A 19,574-nucleotide genomic window follows, 5' to 3' on the forward strand; every position below is an offset into this window, starting at 1 on the left:
CATGCTCTATTAGAACCACAGTTACCATTAAAAACAAAAACACTTCATTTATACCATATACCATATACAAAAATTAACTCAAGGTGGATTAAAGACTTAAATGTAAAACGCAAAACTATAAAAACCCTGGAAGACAACCTAGGCAATACCGTTCAGGACATAGGTATAGGCAAATATTTCATGTCAAAGATGCCAAAAGCAATTGCAATGAAAGCCAAAATTGACAAATGGGATCTAATTAAACTAAAGGACTTCTGCATAGCAAAAGAAACTATCAGTAAACAGAAAACCCAGAATGGGAGAAAATTTTTGCAAACCATGCATCTGACAAAGGTCTACTATCCAGCACCAATAAGGAATTTAAACAAATTTAAAGAAAAAAAATGGGCCAGGCCAGGTGTGGTGGCTCACGCCTCTAATCCCAGCACTTTGGGAGGCCAAGGCGGGCAGATCATAATGTTAGGAGTTCGAGACCAGCCTGGCCAAAATGGTGAAACCCTGTCTCTACTAACAATACAAAAAAATTAGTTGGGCGTGGTGGCAGGCACCTGTAGTGCCAGCTACTTGGGAGGCTGAGGCAGGAGAATCGCTTGAACCCAGGAGGCAGAGGTTGCGGTGAGCCAAGATCATACTATTGCACCCCAGCCTGGGTGATAGAGCAAGACTCCCAGCATTTTGAGAGGGCGGGGAGGGTGGATCAACTGAGGTCAAGAGTTCCAGACCAGCCTGGACAACATGGTGAACCACTGTCTCTACTAAAAATACAAAAAAATTAGCCGGGCATGGTGGTGGATGCCTGCAGTCCCAGCTACTCGGGAGGCTGAGGCAGAAGAATCGCTTGAATCTGGGAGGCGGAGGTTGCAGTTAGCCAAGATCGTGCCACTGCACTCTAGCCTGGGTGACAGAGTGAGATACTCCCTTAAAAACAAACAAACAAACAAACAAACAAAAAACCCCATTAAAAAGTCAGCAAAGGACATAAGTAGACACTTCTCAAAAGAAGACATACATGAGGCCAACAATCATATGAAGAAAAGCTCAACATCACTCATCATTAGAGAAATGCAAATCAAAACCACAATGAGATACTATCTCACATCAGTCAGAATGGCTATTATTAAAAAGTAAAAAAAACAACAGATGCTGGTGAGGTTGTGGAGAAAAATAAAAAGTCAAAAAATAACAGATGCTGGTGAGGTTGTGGAGGAAAAGGAATGCTTATACACTGTTGGTAGGAGTGTGAATTAGTTCAACCATTGTGGAAGACTGTGTGGCAATTCCTCAAAGACCTAGAGACAGAAATATTATGTGACCCACCAATCTCCTTACTGGGTATATACCCAAAGGAATATAAATCAGTCTACCATAAAGACACATGCATGCGTATACTCACTGCAGCACTATTCACAATAACAAAGTCATGGAATCAACCTAAATGCCCATCAATGACAGACTGGATAAAGAAAATGTGGTACATATACACCATGGAATATTATGCAGCCATAAAAATGAATGAGATCATATCCTTTGCAGGGACATGGATGCAGCTGGAGGCCATTATCCTTAGCCAACAAGTAAAGGAACAGAAAACCAAATACCACATGTTTTCGCTTATAAGTGGGAGCTAAATGATGAGAACATGGAAACATAGAGGGGAAAAACACACTCTGAGGCCTATCGGGGTGGAGGGTGGGAGGAAGGAGAGAAGCAGGAAAAATAACTAATGGATATTAGGCTTAACATCTGGGTGATGAAATAGTCTGTACAACCAACCCCCATGATGCACGTTTACCTAGATAACAAACCTGCACGTCCTGCACATATACCCCTAAACTTGAAATAAAAGTTAAAAAAAAATACCGTGGACATGATTCAGATTAAAGGAGGTTAAAATACATAAAAACTCCTGGTATATATGGGTTGTATGTTTGAAAATTACTTTAAAAATAAATAAACAGGCCGGGCGCGGTGGCTCACGCTTGTAATCCCAGCACTTTGGGAGGCCGAGGCGGGCGGATCACGAGGTCAGGAGATCGAGACCACGGTGAAACCCCGTCTCTACCAAAAATACAAAAAAAAAATTAGCCGGGCGTAGTGGCGGGCGCCTGTAGTCCCAGCTACTCAGAGAGGCTGAGGCAGGAGAATGGCGTGAACCCGGGAGGCGGAGCTTGCAGTGAGCCGAGACTGCGCCACTGCACTCCAGCCTGGGCGACAGAGCAAGACTCCGTCTCAAAAAAATAAATAAATAAATAAATAAATAAATAAATAAATAAATAAACAGGCCAGGTGTGGTGGCTCATGCCTGTAATCCTAGCACTTGGGGAGGCTGAGGTGGGTGGATCATGAGGTCAGGAGATCGAGACCATCCTGGCTAACACAGTGAAACCCCGTCTCTACTAAAAAATACAAAAAATTAGCTGGGCATGGTGGCGGGTGCCTGTAGTCCCAGCTACTGGGGAGGCTGAGGCAGGAGAATGGCCGCCAGGAGGCAGAGCTTGCAGTGAGCCGAGATCGTGCCACTGCACTCCAGCCTGGGCCACAGAGTGAGACTCTGTCTCAAAATAAATAAATAAATACATAAATACAAATATAAAAAACAAATCAAAGACATAAAAGAGGTAGCGCTGATCGTTATGAAATTGTTTATTTCTCATTTATTTTATTAGCTGAGGGGTTAAGAAGATACTAAGAATACTATAGTTACAAAAATTGAAATGTTTTGTTCACACATATTCTCAATTATTGACTAACACATAGGAACACAAAAAGCATACCTGCAACTGCGAACACTGGGGAATTTTCCTTCGAGGTGGAGTCGGGATAAATGAACTCTGCTTCCTGACTGATTCTAATCGTTTCTGCAGAGGAGTGGCACCTATAAAGTAATCTTCAGGTCTTGAGGATGCACTAGGAGTTGATTCTGGTGCATCGTAAGAATCCATGGTCTGTCTACATAAGAAGAAATAAAACCAGAATTTTAAGCACTAAAAAGTTAATTCACACTTACAGTTTCACTGATTCCTCTCCTCACTCTAAAGGAATCCTTTCTCTTTCTTTCTTTTCCCCTCCCTATCCCCAGTCCTATATTCCTCATTGGCTATAGCCCACTTTTATGTACATCTTACAGATACCTCAAAAACAGTGTATGTTCAAAACTAAATTCAACTTCTTTTCCACCTTCGAAAAGCTAACTGATCCATTTTCCAATTCCTGTTAATTTGCTAAGTTAACTTAAATTCATGTAGTCCCCCACCTTCATTCTTTAACATATAGTCATTAAGCACATTCTACTGAGTTTTTCTTTCAAGAATCTGTCGAATCCAGTTCCAAGACGGCTGAATAGGAACAGCTCCAGTCTGCAGCTCCCAGCATGATTGACGTAGAAGACAGGTGATTTCTGCATTTCCAACTGAGGTACGTGGTTCATCTCACTGGGACTGGTTGGACGGTGGGTGCAGCCCATGGAGGGTGAGCCAAAACAGGGCAGGGCATTGCCTCACCTGGGAAGTGCAACGGGTCCAGGGATTTCCCTTTCCTAGCCAAGGGAAGCCATGACAGACTGTACCTGGAAAAACAGGACACTCCCACCCAAATATTGCACTTTTCCTATGGTCCTGGCAACCAGCAGACTAGGAGATTCTCTCCCGTGCCTGGCTTGGCAGGTCCCACACCCATGGAGCCTTGCTCGCTGCTAGCGCAGCAGTCTGAGATTGACCTGCGAGACAGCAGCCTCGCAGGGGGGAGGGGCGTCCGCCATTGCTGAGGCTTGAGTAGGTAAACAAAGTGGCCAGGAAGCTCAAACTGGGCGGAGCCCACCGCAGCTCAGCAAGGCCTACTGCCTCTATAGACTCCACCTCTGTGGGCAGGACATAGCTGAACAAAAGGCAGGAGAAAAGTCTGCAGACTTAAATGTCCCTGTCTGACAGCTCTGAAAAGAGCAGTGGTTCTCCCAGCATGGCATTTGAGCGCTAAGAACAGACAGACTGCCTCCTCAAGTGGGTCCCTGACCCCCATGTAGCCTAACTGGGAGACACCTCCCAGTAGGGGCCGACTGACACCTCACACAGGCAGGTGCCACTCTGGAACAAAGCTTCCAGAGGAAGGATCAGGCAGCAATGTTTGCTGTTCTGCAAAATGCTGTTCGGCAGCCTCGCTGGTGATATCCAGGCAAACAGGGTCCAGAGTGGACTTCCAGCAAACTCCAACAGACCTGAAGCCTAGGGACCTGACTGATAGAAGGAAAACTAACCAATACAAAGGAATTGCATCAACATCAACAAAAAGGACATCCACACCAAAACCCCATTTGTAGGTCACCAACATCAAACACCAAAGGTAGATAAAACCACAAAGATGGGGAGAAACCAGAGCAGAAAAGCTGATAATTCTAAAAACCAGAGCGCCTCTTCTCCAAAGGATCACAGCCCCTCGCCAGCAACAGAACAAAGCTGGATGGAGAATGGCTTTGATGAGTTGACAGAAATAGGCTTCAGAAGGTCGGCAATAACAAACTTCTCAGAGCTAAAGGAGCATGTTGTAACCCACCGCAAGGAAGCTAAAAATCTTGAAAAAAGGTTAGACAAATGGCTAACTAGAATAAACAGTGTAGAGAAGAACTTAAACGACCTGATGGAGCTGAAAACCATGGCACAAGAACTTCATGATGCATGCACAAGCTTCAAAAGCCAATTCGATCAAATGGAAGAAAGGACATCAGTGACTGAAGATCAAATTAATGAAATAAAGCAAGAAGACAAAATTAGAGAAAAAAGAGTAAAAAGAAACAAACAAAGCCTCCAAGAAATATGGGACTATGTGAAAATACCAAATCTACGTTTGATTGGTGTACCTGAAAGTGATGGGGAGAATGGAACCAAGCTAGAAAACACTCTTCAGGATATTATCCAGGAGAACTTCTCCAACCTAGCAAGGCAGGCCAACATTCAAATTCAGGAAATATACATAACACCACAAAGATACACCTCAAGAAGAGCAACCCCAAGACACGTAATTGTCAGATTCACCAAGGTTGAAATGAAGGAAAAAATGTTAAGGGCAGCCAGAGAGAAAGGTTGGGTTACCCACAAAGAGAAGCCCATCAGGCTAACAGCAGATCTCTCGGCAGAAACTCTACAAGCCAGAAGAGAGTGGGGGCCAATATTCAACATTCTTAAAGAAAAGAATTTTCAACCCAGAATTTCATATCCAGCCAAACTGAGCTTCATAAGTGAAGGAGAAATAAAATCCTTTACAGACAAGCAAATGCTAAGAGATTTTGTCACCACGAGGCCTGCCTTACAAGAGCTCCTGAAGGAAGCACTAAACGTGGAAAGGAACAACCGGTACCAGCCACTGCAAGAACATGCCAAATTGTAACGATCATCAATGGTAGGAAGAAACTGCATCAACTAACGGGCAAAATAACCAGCTAACATCATAATGTCAGGATCAGAGTCACACATAACAATATTAACCTTAAATGTAAATGGGCTAAATACCCCCATTAAAAGACACAGACTGGCAAATTGGATAAAGAGTCAAGACCCATCAGTGTGCTGTATTCAGGAGACCCATCTCACATGCAGAGACACACATACGCTCAAAATAAAGAGATAGAGGAAGATCTACCAAGCAAATGGAAAGCAAAAAAAAGCAGGGGTTGCAATCCTAGTCTCTGATAAAACAGACTTTAAACCAACAAAGATCAAAAGAGATAAGGAAGGCCATTACATAATGGTAAAGGGATCAATTCAACAAGAAGAGCTAACTATCATATATATATATATATATATATATATATACCCAATACAAGAGCACCAAGATTCATAAAGCAGGTCCTTAGAGACCTACAAAGAGACTTAGACTCCCACACAATAATAATGGGAGACTTTCACACCCCACTGTCAATATTAGACAGATCAATGAGACAGAAGGTTAACAAGGATATTCAGGATTTGAACTCAGCTCTGCACCAAGTGGAGCTAATAGACATCTACAGAACTCTCCACCCCAAATCAACAGAATATACATTCTTCTCAACACCAAATCCCACTTATTCTAAAATTGACCACATAATTGGAAGTAAAGCACTCCTCAGCAAATGTAAAAGAACAGATATCACAACAAACTGTCTCTCAGACCACAGTGCAATCAAATTAGAACTCAGGATTAAGAAACTCATTCAAAACCACACAACTACATGGAAACTGAACAACCTGCTCCTGAATGACTACTGGTTAAATAACGAAATGAAGGCAGAAATAAAGACGTTCTTTGAAACCAATGAGAACAAAGACACAACGTACCAGAATCTCTGGGACACATTTAAAGCAGTGTGCAGAGGAAAATTTATAGCACTAAATGCCCACAAGAGAAAGCAGGAAAGATATACAACTGACACTGTAACATCACAATTAAAAGAACTAGAGAAGCAAGAGCAAACACATTCAAAAGCTAGCAGAAGGCAAGAAATAACTAAGATCAGAGCAGAACTGAAGGAGATAGACACACAAAAAAACCCTTCAAAAAATCAATGAATCCAGGAGCTGGTTTTTTGAAAAGATCAATAAAATTGATAGACCGCTAGCAAGACTAATAAAGAAGAAAACGGAGAAGAATCAAATAGATGCAATAAAAAATGATAAAGGGAATATCACCACCGATCCCACAGAAATAGAAACTACCATCAGAGAATACTATAAACACCTCTACGCAAATAAACTTGAAAATCTAGAAGAAATGGATAAATTCCTGGACACATACACCCTCCCAAGACTAAACCAGGGAGAAGTCGAATCTCTGAATAGACCAATAACAGGCTCTGAAACTGAGGCAATAATCAATAGCTACCAACTAAAAAAAGTCTAGGACCAGATGGATTCACAGCCAAATTCTACCAGATGTGCAAAGAGGAGCTGGTACCATTCCTTCTGAAACTATTCCAATCAATAGAAAAAGAGGGAATCCTCTCTAACTCATTTTATGAGGCCAACATCATCCTGATACCAAAGCCTGGCAGAGACACAACAAAAAAAGAGAATTTTAGACCAATATCCCTGATGAACATAGATGCAAAAATCCTCAATAAAATACTGGCAAATTGAATCCAGCAGCACATCAAAAAGCTTATCCACCATGATCAAGTCAGCTTCATTCCTGGGATGCAAGGCTGGTTCAACATACGCAAATCAATAAATGTAATTCATCACATAAACAGAAACAACAACAAAACCACATGATTATCTCAATAGACGCAGAAAAGGCCTTCAGCAAAATTCAACAGCCCTTCATGCTAAAAACTCTCAATAAACTACACACTGATGGAACATATCTCAAAATAATAAAAGCTATTTATGACAAACCCACAGCCAATATCATACTGAATGGGTGAAAACTGGAAGCATTCCCTTTGAAAACTGGCACAAGACAAGGAAGCCCTCTCTCACCACTCCTATTCAACATACTGTTGGAAGTTCTGGCCAGGACAATCAGGCAAGAGAGAGAAATAAAGGGTATTCAATTAGCAAAAGAGGAGGTCAAATTGTTCCTGTTTGCAGATGACATGATTATATATTTAGAAAACCACATAGTCTCAGCCCAAAATCTCCTTAAGCTGATAAGCAACTTCAGCAAAGTCTCAGGATACAAAATCAATGTGCAAAATTCACAAGCATTCCTATACACCAATAACAGACAAACAGAAAGCAAAATCATGAGTGAACTCCCACTCACAATTGCTACAAAGAGAATAAAATACCTAGGAATCCAACTTACAAGGGATGTGAAGGATCTCTTCAAGAACTACAAACCACTGCTCAACAAAATGAAAGAGGACACAAACAAATGGAAGAACATTCCATGCTCATGGATAGGAAGAATCAATATCATGAAAATGGCCATACTGCCCAAGGTAATTTATAGATTCAATGCCATCCCCATCAAGCTACCAATGACTTTCTTCACAGAATTGGAAAAAACTACTTTAAAGTTCATATGGAAACAAAAAAAGAGCCCACATTGCCAAGACAATCCTACGCAAAAAGAATAAAGCTGGAGGCATCATGCCACCTCACTTTAAACTATACTACAAGGCCACAGTAACCAAAACAGCATAGTACTGGTACCAAAACAGAGATATAGACCAATGGAACAGACCAGAGGCCTCAGAAATAACACCACACATCTACAACCATCTGTTCTTTGACAAACCTGACAAAAACAAGAAACGGGACAAAGATTCCCTATTTAATAAATGGTGCTGGGAAAACTGGCTAGCCATGTGTAGAAAGCTGAAACTGGATCCCTTCCTTACAACTTATACAAAAATTAATTCAAGATGGATTAAAGATGTAAATGTTAGACCTAAAACCATAAAAACCCTAGAAGAAAACCGAGGCACTATCAATCAGGACACAGGCATAGGCAAGGACTTCATGACTAAAACACCAAAAGTAATGGCAACAAAAGCCAAAATAGACAAATGGGATCTAATTAAAGACCAGGCCGGGCGCAGTGGTTCATGCCTGTAATGTCAGCACTTTGGGATGCTGAGGCGGGTGGATCACAAGGTCAGGAGTTCGAGACCAGCCTGGCCAATATGGTGAAACCCCATTTCTACTAAAAATACAAAAATTAGCCAGGCGTGGTGACGTCTGCCTATAATCCCAGCCACTTGGGAGGCTGAGGCAGGAGAATCGCTGAACCCAAGGAGGCAGAGGTTGCAGGGGGCCAAAATGGTGCCACTGCACTCCAGCCTGGGTGACAGAGCAAGACTCCGTCTCAAAAAAAGAAAAAAAAAAACGAAAGACCTTCTGCACAGCAAAAGAAACTACCATCAGAGTGAACAGGCAACCTACAGAATGGGAGAAAATTTTTGCAATCTACCCATCCAACAAAGGGATAATATCCAGAATCTGCAAAGAACTTAAACAAATTTACAAGAAAAAAACAAACAACCCCATCAAAAAGTGGGCAAAGGATATGAACAGACACTTTTCAAAAGAAGACATTTATGAAGCCAACAGACACATGAAGAAATGCTCTTCATCACAGGTCATCAGAGAAATGCAAATCAAAACCACAATGAGATACCATCTCACAACAGTTAGAATGGCGATCATTAAAAATTCAGGAAACAACAGATGCCGGAGAGGATGTGGAGAAATAGGAATGCTTTTACACTGTTGGTGGGACTGTAAACTAGTTCAACCATTGTGGAAGTTGGTGTGGCGATTCCTCAAGGATCTAGAACTAGAAATACCATTTGACCCAGCCATCCCGTTACTGGGTATATACCCAAAGGATTATAAATCATGCTATTATAAAGACACATGCACACATATGTTTATTGTGGTACTATTCACAATAGCAAAGACTTGGAACCAACCCAAATGTCCACAATGATAGACTGGATTAAGAAAATGTGGCATATATACACCATGGAATGCCATGCAGCCATTAAAAAAGGATGAGTTCATGTCCTTTGCAGGGACATGGATGAAGCTGGAAACCATCATTCTCAGCAAACTATCACAAGGACAGAACACCAAACGCTGCATGTTCTCACTCATAGGTGGGAATTGGTCAATGAGAACACTTGGACACAGGGTGGGGAATATCACACACCGGGGCCTGTCGGGGGGTCGGTGGCTGGGGGAGGGATAGCATTAGGAGAAATACCTAATGTAAATGATGAGTTGATAGCTGCAGCAAACCAACATGGCACATGTGTATCTATGTAACAAACCTGCACGTTGTGCACATGTACCCTAGAACTTAAAGTATAATAAAAAAATAAATTTTTTAAAAATGTTAAAAAAAAAAATCTGTCATCCCTTCGCAAAGCTAATTCCTTAGCCACAACTAAGAGTTCTCCGTATCTAAGAGTAATCCATTCTTCCAAAAATAGCACTTTATTTTTATCTATGCAAAAACCTTTACAGTAACAAGACAAATCCTAAACTCTTCTGCTGGGCTTAAGGTCTTTCTAATTCAGCTTCTCCTTATCTTCCTAATTCTCCTCTCCAACCTGGGACATAAACATATTCTTATCTTCATGTGTTTGCTTCTCAACTGTATTTCCTATCTTAAGTGTCCTTTTCCCATCTCACCTCCTTTAAGACCATGCTAGAAATTTGATCTCCTTTCAAACTAGGGTGTTTTTAACCTTTTGGTCCTGAAATATCTATGACATACATTTTTATCTGTTATCTGTTATCAGTGGCTCATTCCTGGAAGCAGAGTATGCATGTGTGTGTGTGTGCTGAATGAGCTCTCATCTCTAAGTAAGTCTGAAAAAAATCCCTCAAGAATGTTCTACAAAATCCTTGGAGATATACCAGCACACATAGCTTTCCTCAATCACCCAGTCTGTACCACTCATTTTAGCCCGTTCATATACTTCCTTGTACCACTTTTTAGCGTGTATTTCTTGTATCCTCAGTAAAACTAAGCTACTGTAACTGAAACCATGCTTTATATTTCTCTTGTATAATTACCCAAATACAAGGCTGAGTGTCCTTTAATTGTTAAACAAGTATTGGTTCAATTAAACAGAAGTATTTCATAGAACTTCCAAATTAGGGCCAGGCATGGTAGCTCATGACTGTAATCCCAACACTTTGGGAGGCTGAAGCAGGTGGATCACTTGAGCCCAGATGTCTGAGACCAGCCTGGGCAACACTGTGAGACTCCATCTCTACAAAAAATAAAAAATAACTAGCCAGGTGTGGTGGTGCACACCTGTGGTCCCAGCTACCCAGGAGGCTGAAGTAGGACTGCATGGCTCAGGAGGTCAAGGCTGCAGTGAGATGTGATCATGACACTGAATTCCAGCCTGGGTGACAGAGCAAGAACCTCTCAAGATAAAAACACAAAATTAAAATACAATTTTCATTAAAAGGAATTATCATTTCAAAGTTATGATTAGTCTCAGCCAGTTGTAGTGGCTCACACTTATAATCCCAGCACTTTAGGAGGCCGAGGAAAAGTGGATCACCTGCAGTCAGAAGTTTGAGACCAGCCTGACCAATGTGGTGAAACTCCGTCTCTACTAAAAAAACAAAAATTAGCCGGGTATGGTGGCACACACCTGTAGTCCCAGCTACTCAGGAGGCTGAGACAGGAGAATCGCTTGAACCTGGGAGGTGGAGGCTTCAGTGAGCCAAGAGCACACCACTGCACTCCAGCCTGGGCGAGACGGCAAGACTCCATCTCAACAAAAAAAAAAAAAAAAAAAAAAAAAAAAAAGTTATTTGTCTCAGCTACTACACAATTACCCTTTTGAAAAGTTTTTTACAAATAAAAAGTTATATTACTATATTTACTTATTTTATTTTATTTTTTGAGATGGAGTCTCGGTGTTGTTGGCCTGGGCTGGAGTGCAATGGCATGATCTCGGCTCACTGCAACCTCTGCCTCCCAGGCTCCAGAAATTCTCCTGCCTCAGTCTCCTGAGTAGCTGAGATTACAGCTGCCCGCTACCACGCCTGGCTAATTTTTTGTTTGTTTTTTTGTATTTTTAGTAGAGACAGTATTTCACCACTTGGCCAGGGTGGTCTTGAACTCCTGACCCCAGGTGATCCACCAGCCTCCCAAAGTGTTGGGATTACAGGTGTGAGCCACTGCACCTGGCCCATATTTAAATAGTATTATATTTAAAATAGCACAGGTTGAGCATTCCTTATCCAAAATGCTTGGGACCAAAAGTGTTTTTGGATTTCAGATTTTCTCAAATTTGGGAATATTTGTATTACACTGGTCAAGCATCCTTAATCCAAAAATCTGAAATCCAAAATGCTCCAGTGAACATTTCCTTCCAGCATCATGTCAGTGCTCAAAAAGATTCATGTTATGGGGCATTTCGGACTTCAGATTTAACCTGTAACTTCAATTTCAATATGTTAGACTAGGACACCATTTATATCTTGCACAAAACTCCATAAATTAAACATGTAGTCCTAGCATGGACAACATAGCAAGACCCCATCTCTCAAAAAAAAAAAGAATTAGCCTGGCATGGTGGTAGTCGTAGCCACTCCAGAGACTGAGGCAGGAGGACTGCTTGAGCCCAGGAGTTTGAGGCTGCAGTGAGCTATGATCACACCACTGCACTTTAGCCTGAGCAACAGAGTGAGACCCTCTCTAATTAATAAATAAATAAATAAACTAAACATGTAGCATTATTTGTCCTTAAAGCTCAAATAATGTCCAGAGCAAGTTCATATACCACACAATTTATTTATTTATTTTTACAAATGTTCATAGTAGCTTTATTCATAATAGCCAAAAATTGAAAACAACTCCGTGGGTGAATGATTAAATAAACTGTGGTACATCCACACCATGTAATAGTACTCAGCAATGAAAAGAAACAAATTACTGATACATGCAACAACTTGGATGTTAAAGCCAATCCAAAAAGGTCACATATAAAATTTCATACATTTAACATTTTTAAAATGACAAAGTTAAAAGAATGAAGAACAGATGAGTGGCTGACAGAGATTAGGGAAAGGGAAGAGGGTGGGAGGGACATAAATGTGACTATAAAAAGGCAACACAAGAATCCTTGTGGTGATGGAACCGTATCTTGACTGTGGTGAATACATGACTCTACAGCAGACACCACACAATTTAAAGCAGCTATTCTAAAGCATCCTAGCTTTAAATGCATATTGAATTACCTATTTCAAAGGGAATTTTAATCAATCCTACTTACACAGAATGTTTCCTTCAAATTTGTTACTTGCTAACACTTATTGAGCATTAATCATGTTTCAGGTACTCTTCTAAGCCCTTTATAAATATTTTCTCATTTAATCTTCAAACAACCCCATGAAGTAGATCATGCTCCCAGCTGACAAATAGGAAACCAGACAAGTTAAGTAACTTGCCAAAGTCAACAAGTTAGAGTGGAAGAGTCAGGATTTGAATCCAGACAGTCTAACTCTGCAATGAGTGCACTTAACTACTTCTTTCACGTTGCCTTTTAAACAGGGATCAATTATGAGGCAACATAAGCCCTGCTGAATTTGACTCCTTAAAAGAGAAATGCTATGAATTCCAAAAAGATTTTAAAGTCTAGGTGACTTTAAAAAGTCTAGCAATAAATGTAGGTGAGAAAAAGACTATCAGCACTAAGAGGGATGGTTTTGAAAAAACATGTCCTTTGAGTATTTAATGTTAACATAAAATAGCCCAATCCACGAATTAAAGATTAGCAAATGATTTATACTTATTTTACCTTCTCATCTCACACTCAAGAATGTGTAATTTTTGCCCAGCACAATAATCAAGAGGTTATAAATATACCTTGATTCAATATATTACTGTCCCAATACTCTTCCTTCCAATCGGAAGCAAAGAGGTCCTCTTACTTGTATCTCCCCTGGACACCATCTCTTTTGTGTACTTTAGCTTTTTTTTTTTTGAGACAAGGTGTCACTCTGTTGTCCAGGCTGGAGTGCAGTGGCTCGATATCACTGCAGCCTCCACTTCCTGGGCTCAGGCGATCCTCCCACCTCAGCCTCTCGAGTAGCTGGGACTACAAGCATGCACCACCACACCAGGCTGTACTTCACCTATCATCTTTAATCACTCCTATACAGGATCCTTTCCTTTCACTGCCAAGCATATTCTACTATTTCTAACATTAAAAATTTGTGTTTAAATCCAATTCGTCTCATTCCTTCTGAGACCAATCTCCTGGAAATGTGGTCTACACCTATTGCCTCCAGTTACTAATAAATATTTTACTAGAAATCTTCAGCAATCTCTTTTTTCCATCTATCACTACGAAAAAACTGCACTTTTGAAGATCACTGTTTTTGCCAAAACCATGGCCAAATACTTTGTTGATCAAGTTTGTTCATCCTTACTCATCTAAACTTTCTAGGACGTTGTTTCCTCTGACATTCCATTTTTCAGGGGCTTTTTTCTTCCTTACTTTTTATAGTTCCAATTTATTTACTGATTCTTTTTTTTTCCTCATGTTCCAATAGTAGGTAGCTCCAGACTCTGAAAATCATTCATTCTACATAGGAAAATAATCATTCTGTATGACTCCTAAATCTCTATCTTCAGATCATTACAGCTGCAACCCAGTCCTGCATTTCCAACTTCCTATAAGATGGTAAACTTTCATGTTGTCAAACTCATTAAGTTCAAAACTAATCATCACTTCACATATCATTCAATCTTTCTTTGCCAACTACTGTACTCTGTTTTGCTCAGTAATAATTGCATTCTTCCTTTTCCTTTCCCCACTAAAAAACTTTCATCATCTTTTACTCTTCCTTCAACATCACCTTTACATCTAAAAAGTTAACTTTGTTAACTTTATCATCAAATTCTGACATATTTCTTTTTTTTTTTTTTTGAAGACAGAGTCTCACTCTGTCTCTCAGGCTGGAGTGCAGTGGTGCAATCTTGGCTCACTGCAGCCTCCACCTCCCAGGTTCAAGTGATTCTCCTGCCTCAGCCTCCCAAGTAGCTGGGACTACAGGTGTGCACCACCACGCCTGGCTAATTTTTGTATTTTTTGGTAGAGATGGGGTTTCACCATGTTGGCCAGGCTGGTCTTGAACTCCTGACCTCAGATGATCCGCCTGCCTTGGCCTCCCAGTGCTGGATTACAGGCATAAGCCACCACACCTGGCCTCTGACCTATTTCTTAAAAAGATATACACTTGTTCTCTTAGATGTGGGCTTCACTTTCATTTTCACTTATAGCTACTTATCTTGTTCCCAGTCTTAGCCCCTTTCCCTAATTCATCATCAGTCTTTCGTTGTCACCACTTTTATCATTACCTTGCTTGAGATCCCATAACAGTTCTCACACATCTATATGAAGTCGAATCAGAATTCCTGTCTGGCTTTCGAGGCACTACTGTATTTGATCTTATTATCTGATCCTATCCTGGTTCCTTTTCTACTACTTCAGTTCTTACCCCAAGATCCATGGACATTAGCCTTTCCAAAATCCAACATTCTGCGCACACTTCCTCTAAGGTTTTGTATACAACATTGGGGGGTGGGGGGGTGGGAGTGAAGAAAGTTCCAGTAGACAATTCTTTAAGAGGTTAAATGACAGCCCTATACCCAAACATGCACTCCTTACTCTAGACAGATGATCACTCTACTGTTCTCCCTGCCTTTTTATTCACCTTATCGCCAATTAAAAACACTTCTCTACTCCCGTTTGTCTCAGTAAATCTTATCCATTTTCCATGTGCCATATCCTCAGAAGTTTTCCAGAGCTTGGCAGGGCTAGTTCTCTTGACAATTCCACTTGCAGTTGTGGTTCACAGCACACAAGTAAAGCTTTGTTGTTTCTCTTGCGGTTAGTCCGTGAAGGGGCTCTGACTTGATCACTTTTCTACATTGCCACCAATACCTAAATCCAACCGCCCCAATGCCAATACTTAGCCGGGTGTTAAGCACGTAGTGTTTAAACACACCGCAACACGCAAGTATTGTAAGATAATGACCACACAACAGGGCAAATACAAAGTTAAAGCAGGTCCGGGACCAATACAAAGCATTTTTACCAATAAAACGCCGTGATGACGCTGTCACCCATTCCGGATTCATGAATCATTCTTCAAAAGTCCGGCTCCAAAACTATGTGGAGACTGAAATCCCCTGAAGAAGAAGAAAAAAAAAAACTCGCCAAAATGACAGCTAAGACAGAGGCCAGACTAACCTCTGGCCCTCCCAAATTCCCTCTCGCTCCACCACAAGTGGGTTCACAAGAGACACAAACGCACCCAGGAAGACCTCCGCTCCCTCAGACGCGGTGCGGGCCCTGCGACTTCACTCTAGGAGGGACATTTCCGCTCACCCAGCTCTGCGACCCTCGCTCCAGCGGAGTCAGCTTCTGCTCGCGGAGGGGAAAGGGCAAAAAGACAGTGCGTCCCAACCCGTCCCTCTCCAGCTGAGCCTGTCAGAGACCAGCCCAGCTCTGAAATCAAGCCGTTGAGAAAAGGCAATTCGGCCCTCCGCCGCCTCTTCAGTTTAAAATCGTTTCCCGAGTCGCTCTGCGGCACCACGCAGGAAGCCTCCTTGGCGCCTCGCCGATTCCGTATCAGTGAAGCAACTAAAATTGCCATTTTAACTGAGGGCAAGGCCGAGCCACTGAACCACTATCGTAAACCTTTCCAATCGTGCTCGGTTGCTCGTCGGTTTTCCTACCGGTGCAAAGCTTTCTCTCAAATTTCCGCCCGTAGTAAGCATGGCGGCCGCACCTCACCACTGATTCGTTGAATTTCTTCCCCGTAATCTTGGGCACTAGCGGGCGGAGTTGGAGGGCGCTTGGACCCCAGCGGCGATCTGTGTTTGGGTTCGGGCTCTGGGAGCATTTTGGCTTTGCTCGCCTTCCTCTTTCAGAAGACTCGATATCGGCCAGCAGGTCTGCGAGATTTGAAACGCGGCTGTTACTCCTTGTTTTCCGGTTCTGGCCGCGAGAGCCTCTCGAGAAGCGTCTTATACCTAGTGACCGCCTCTGGTTGTCTTGGGCTCGCGCCTGGCGCTGCTATTTGGAGTCGCTCTCTCGTCGTCACTTTTGGCTGCCGACTTGTTGAGTAGAAGTGCAAACTGATGCTTTAAGATTCAGGGAAAGGTCTTTCCCTCATCTCCACTCCAGCAAGCACCCCAGAGACCTTGGAGATTTGTCTTGTTTCTAGACACGTGTACTCGAATGTTGTGCGGAGGAGGACTTAAATATTCGAGAAGAGAGTGAGAACTCCTGGAATTTTAAGGGATTTCTGTGTATTTCCAAAACTGACTTTTAACTACCGGCAGCGTGGGATTCGTGATTGTTTTTCGCCATCGTGTGGCTCCAACATGTACTTCCCTTCTTGGTTAAGTCAGCTGTACAGGGGTTTATCCAGACCCATCAGAAGGACCACCCAACCGATCTGGGGTTCTCTCTACAGAAATCTGGTGCAGAGTTCACAGAGGAGAATTCCAGGTGAAAATAGCGAAGAGATCTGTCCTATGAACAGTACTTCAGCCTGTTATCTACGGCTGGAGAGCTTTTATTCCATTTTTTTTATTTTTTCCCCCGTGCTTTTTTTTTTTTTTTTTTGAGACGGAGTCTCGCTCTGCCGCCCCAGGCTGGAGTGCAGTGGCGCGATCTCGGCTCACTGCAAGCTCCGCCTCCCGGGTTCACGCCATTCTCCTGCCTCAGCCTCCCCAGTGGCTGGGACTACAGGCTCCCGCCACCACGCCCGGCTAATTTTTTTGTATTTTTAGTAGAGACGGGGTTTCACTGTGTTAGCCAGGATGGTCTCGATCTCCTGATCTCGTGATCTGCCCTCCTCCGCCTTCCATAGTGCTGGGATTACAGGCGTGAGCCACCGCGCCCGGCTTTTCCCCCATTCTTAACTGGATAGCCTTATGTGTAGAAGCAGATCATTCACTCTCATTATATTCATTATAAGGCAGTTTTATTTTCCCTGAGTTTTTAGAAAGACCACAAAAAGGTAACCACGTAATATATAGAATATTCTGCTTTTGGTTGATGCCTTAAAAAATCCTTCTTCGGCCGGGCGCAGTGGCTCACGCCTGTAATCCCAGCACTTTGGGAGGCCGAGGAGGGCGGATCACGAGGTCAGCAGATCGAGACCATCCTGGCTAACACGGTGAAACCCCGTCTCTACTAAAAATACCAAAAAAAAAAAAAAAAAATTAGCCGGGCGTGGTGGCGGGCGCCTGTAGTCCCCGCTACTGGGGAGGCTGAGGCAGGAGAATGACGTGAACCCTGGAGGCGGAGCTTGCAGTGAGCCAAGATCGCGCCACTGCACTCCAGCCTGGGTGACAGAGCGAGACTCCATCTCAAAAAAAAAAAATCATTTTTCACAGAATTATAATAGTGTTTTCTAGTGTACAAGTGGCTGTTAAACACTAGATTCATACTAAAACTAAATAGTTCCTACACCGTCCATTTCTGCAGTTTCTAAAATCCTATTTCATTTGAGGAAGAAATGTGCAATGTTAAGAATTGGGTAATGAAGATTTTAGGTCAATGCAAATGCTAGAAGATCAAAAAAATTTTGATTTCCTAACACAAGACAGAAATTTATATTCAGTTATTCACTTGGCTTTTGACACATTTGCAGGTAAATTTAATAGTGAATGAATTAAATTACATACTCTGACTTATTTTGTAAATTTCACCTGTAGCCCTGAAATACCTAAGATATATTTTGAGAATTTTCATTTTTAAGCAACCTGCAAGTGATGTATTTTTAATCTTGCCTTGTAAAGTTTCTTTTTTTTTTTTTTTTTTTTTTTAAGAATTCAGTAGCTTTGTTGTCCGGACCAACACATGTGGAGAGTTGCGTTCGTCTCACTTAGGCCAAGAAGTCACCTTGTGTGGATGGATTCAGTACCGAAGGTAAATTGAGGAAGACAGTCTGAAATGCATGGTGGTGGTTTTCCCAGGGCAATTCCAAACCTTTACTAATTTACAACCAGTTCAAAGAATAAAACGTTTTGCAACTCCTGCAGGATTAAGAACTTACTGAATTTTCAACTTTGTTTTAGTTTTGAAAAACCCAAGTGTCATTCTCAGTACGTACATATCAGTAACATCTGTTGAAGGGTATAACAACGAAGCTTGATCCACCAATGGACTGAAATGATACTGGGCTTACTAAGACTGAAGAGTTCCTATAACCAGTAATTAAAAATGGGCCAACCTCCTATAAACCAGCTGTTAAACTCCAATAGCATGGGGGAAAAGCTCATTTTATTCCATTTAGGTAGAGAACAAGCCTAGAAACAAACAGTGATTCCTTAAGATCAGAGCCCATTTTTGTTGTTGTTCATCTCTCTATTCCAGAACATGCCTGAATAGTACATTAATTCACATGGAAGAGATCCAAAATACATAGGTTATATGACCTTCTTAAAGAATATGTCCCAGCCTGGCGTGTAAGCCTGTAATCCCAGCACTTTGGGAGGCCGAGGCGGGCGGATCACAAGGTTAGGAGTTGGAGACCAGCCCAGCCAACATGCTTAAACCCCGTCTCTACTAAAAATACAAAAAAATTCACCAGGCGGGGTGGCACTCGTCTGTAATCCTAGCTACTCAGGAGGCTGAGGCAGGAGAATTGAACCCAGGAGGCAGAGGTTGCAGTGAGCTAAGATCGCGCCACTGCACTCCAGCCTGGGCAACAGAACGAGACTCCGCCTCAGAAAAAAAAAAAAAAAAGAGTTTGTCCCAAGTAGGTGGATATTTTTCCCATTAGTTTAGTGACTGTTTCCTGAACCCAAATCTGAAAAGGATTTCTGTACCTGTTCCTGGTGCTGAGAACAGTATGAGAAATAGAGGTTGGATGTTAAAATGTTGGCATTTCTGGGACCTTTTGATGATTCATAGAGGTATTAAATTAGTAGTTGGAACTCTTCCAGAAAATGTTAGATTGTATATTTTTTTAGAAAAAGACTTTATATTGCTATATTTCAAATATGATCCATCAGATGTTTCTATTATGCTAAAATATTATCTTTGGATTTTACTATATGCAAAGTTTCCAAATTTAATAAAATTTTCTTAAAAGGACTTAAGC

The 19,574-nt window shown here is 41.8% G+C and overlaps 2 protein-coding genes across 12 annotated transcripts in view; one reads left to right on the plus strand and one right to left on the minus strand.

Annotated features, from left to right (window-relative positions):
* Positions 1–19,574, minus strand: part of CENPL (centromere protein L) — a 37,283-nt gene that overhangs the window by 14,706 nt on the left and 3,003 nt on the right. Inside the window, exons 1-3 of one of the 7 annotated variants that reach the window (XM_063627366.1) lie at positions 15,842–16,039; positions 15,549–15,642; positions 2,775–2,949 (exon numbers count right to left, since the gene is read on the minus strand). In XM_063627366.1, the coding sequence (XP_063483436.1) occupies positions 2,775–2,942 (168 nt within the window). In that variant the 5' untranslated portion in view covers positions 2,943–2,949; positions 15,549–15,642; positions 15,842–16,039. Of the gene's footprint in view, positions 1–2,774; positions 2,950–15,548; positions 15,643–15,767; positions 16,040–19,574 lie in introns of those variants that run through there. The other 6 variants (XM_063627367.1, XM_063627372.1, XM_063627370.1 and 3 more) reach the window with 6 other exon arrangements.
* DARS2 (aspartyl-tRNA synthetase 2, mitochondrial) overlaps positions 16,254–19,574 on the plus strand; it is a 34,291-nt gene continuing 30,970 nt past the window's right edge. For 2 of the 5 annotated variants that reach the window (XM_063627347.1, XM_063627350.1), the window contains exons 1-2: positions 16,300–16,969; positions 18,298–18,397. In XM_063627347.1, coding sequence (XP_063483417.1) covers positions 16,843–16,969; positions 18,298–18,397 — 227 coding nt within the window. In that variant the 5' untranslated portion in view covers positions 16,300–16,842. Of the gene's footprint in view, positions 16,970–18,297; positions 18,398–19,574 lie in introns of all 5 variants that reach the window. The other 3 variants (XM_063627345.1, XM_063627346.1, XM_063627348.1) reach the window with 3 other exon arrangements.

This window comes from Symphalangus syndactylus, chromosome 12 (genome assembly GCF_028878055.3).
Source record: "Symphalangus syndactylus isolate Jambi chromosome 12, NHGRI_mSymSyn1-v2.1_pri, whole genome shotgun sequence".
NCBI lineage: Eukaryota > Metazoa > Chordata > Mammalia > Primates > Hylobatidae > Symphalangus > Symphalangus syndactylus.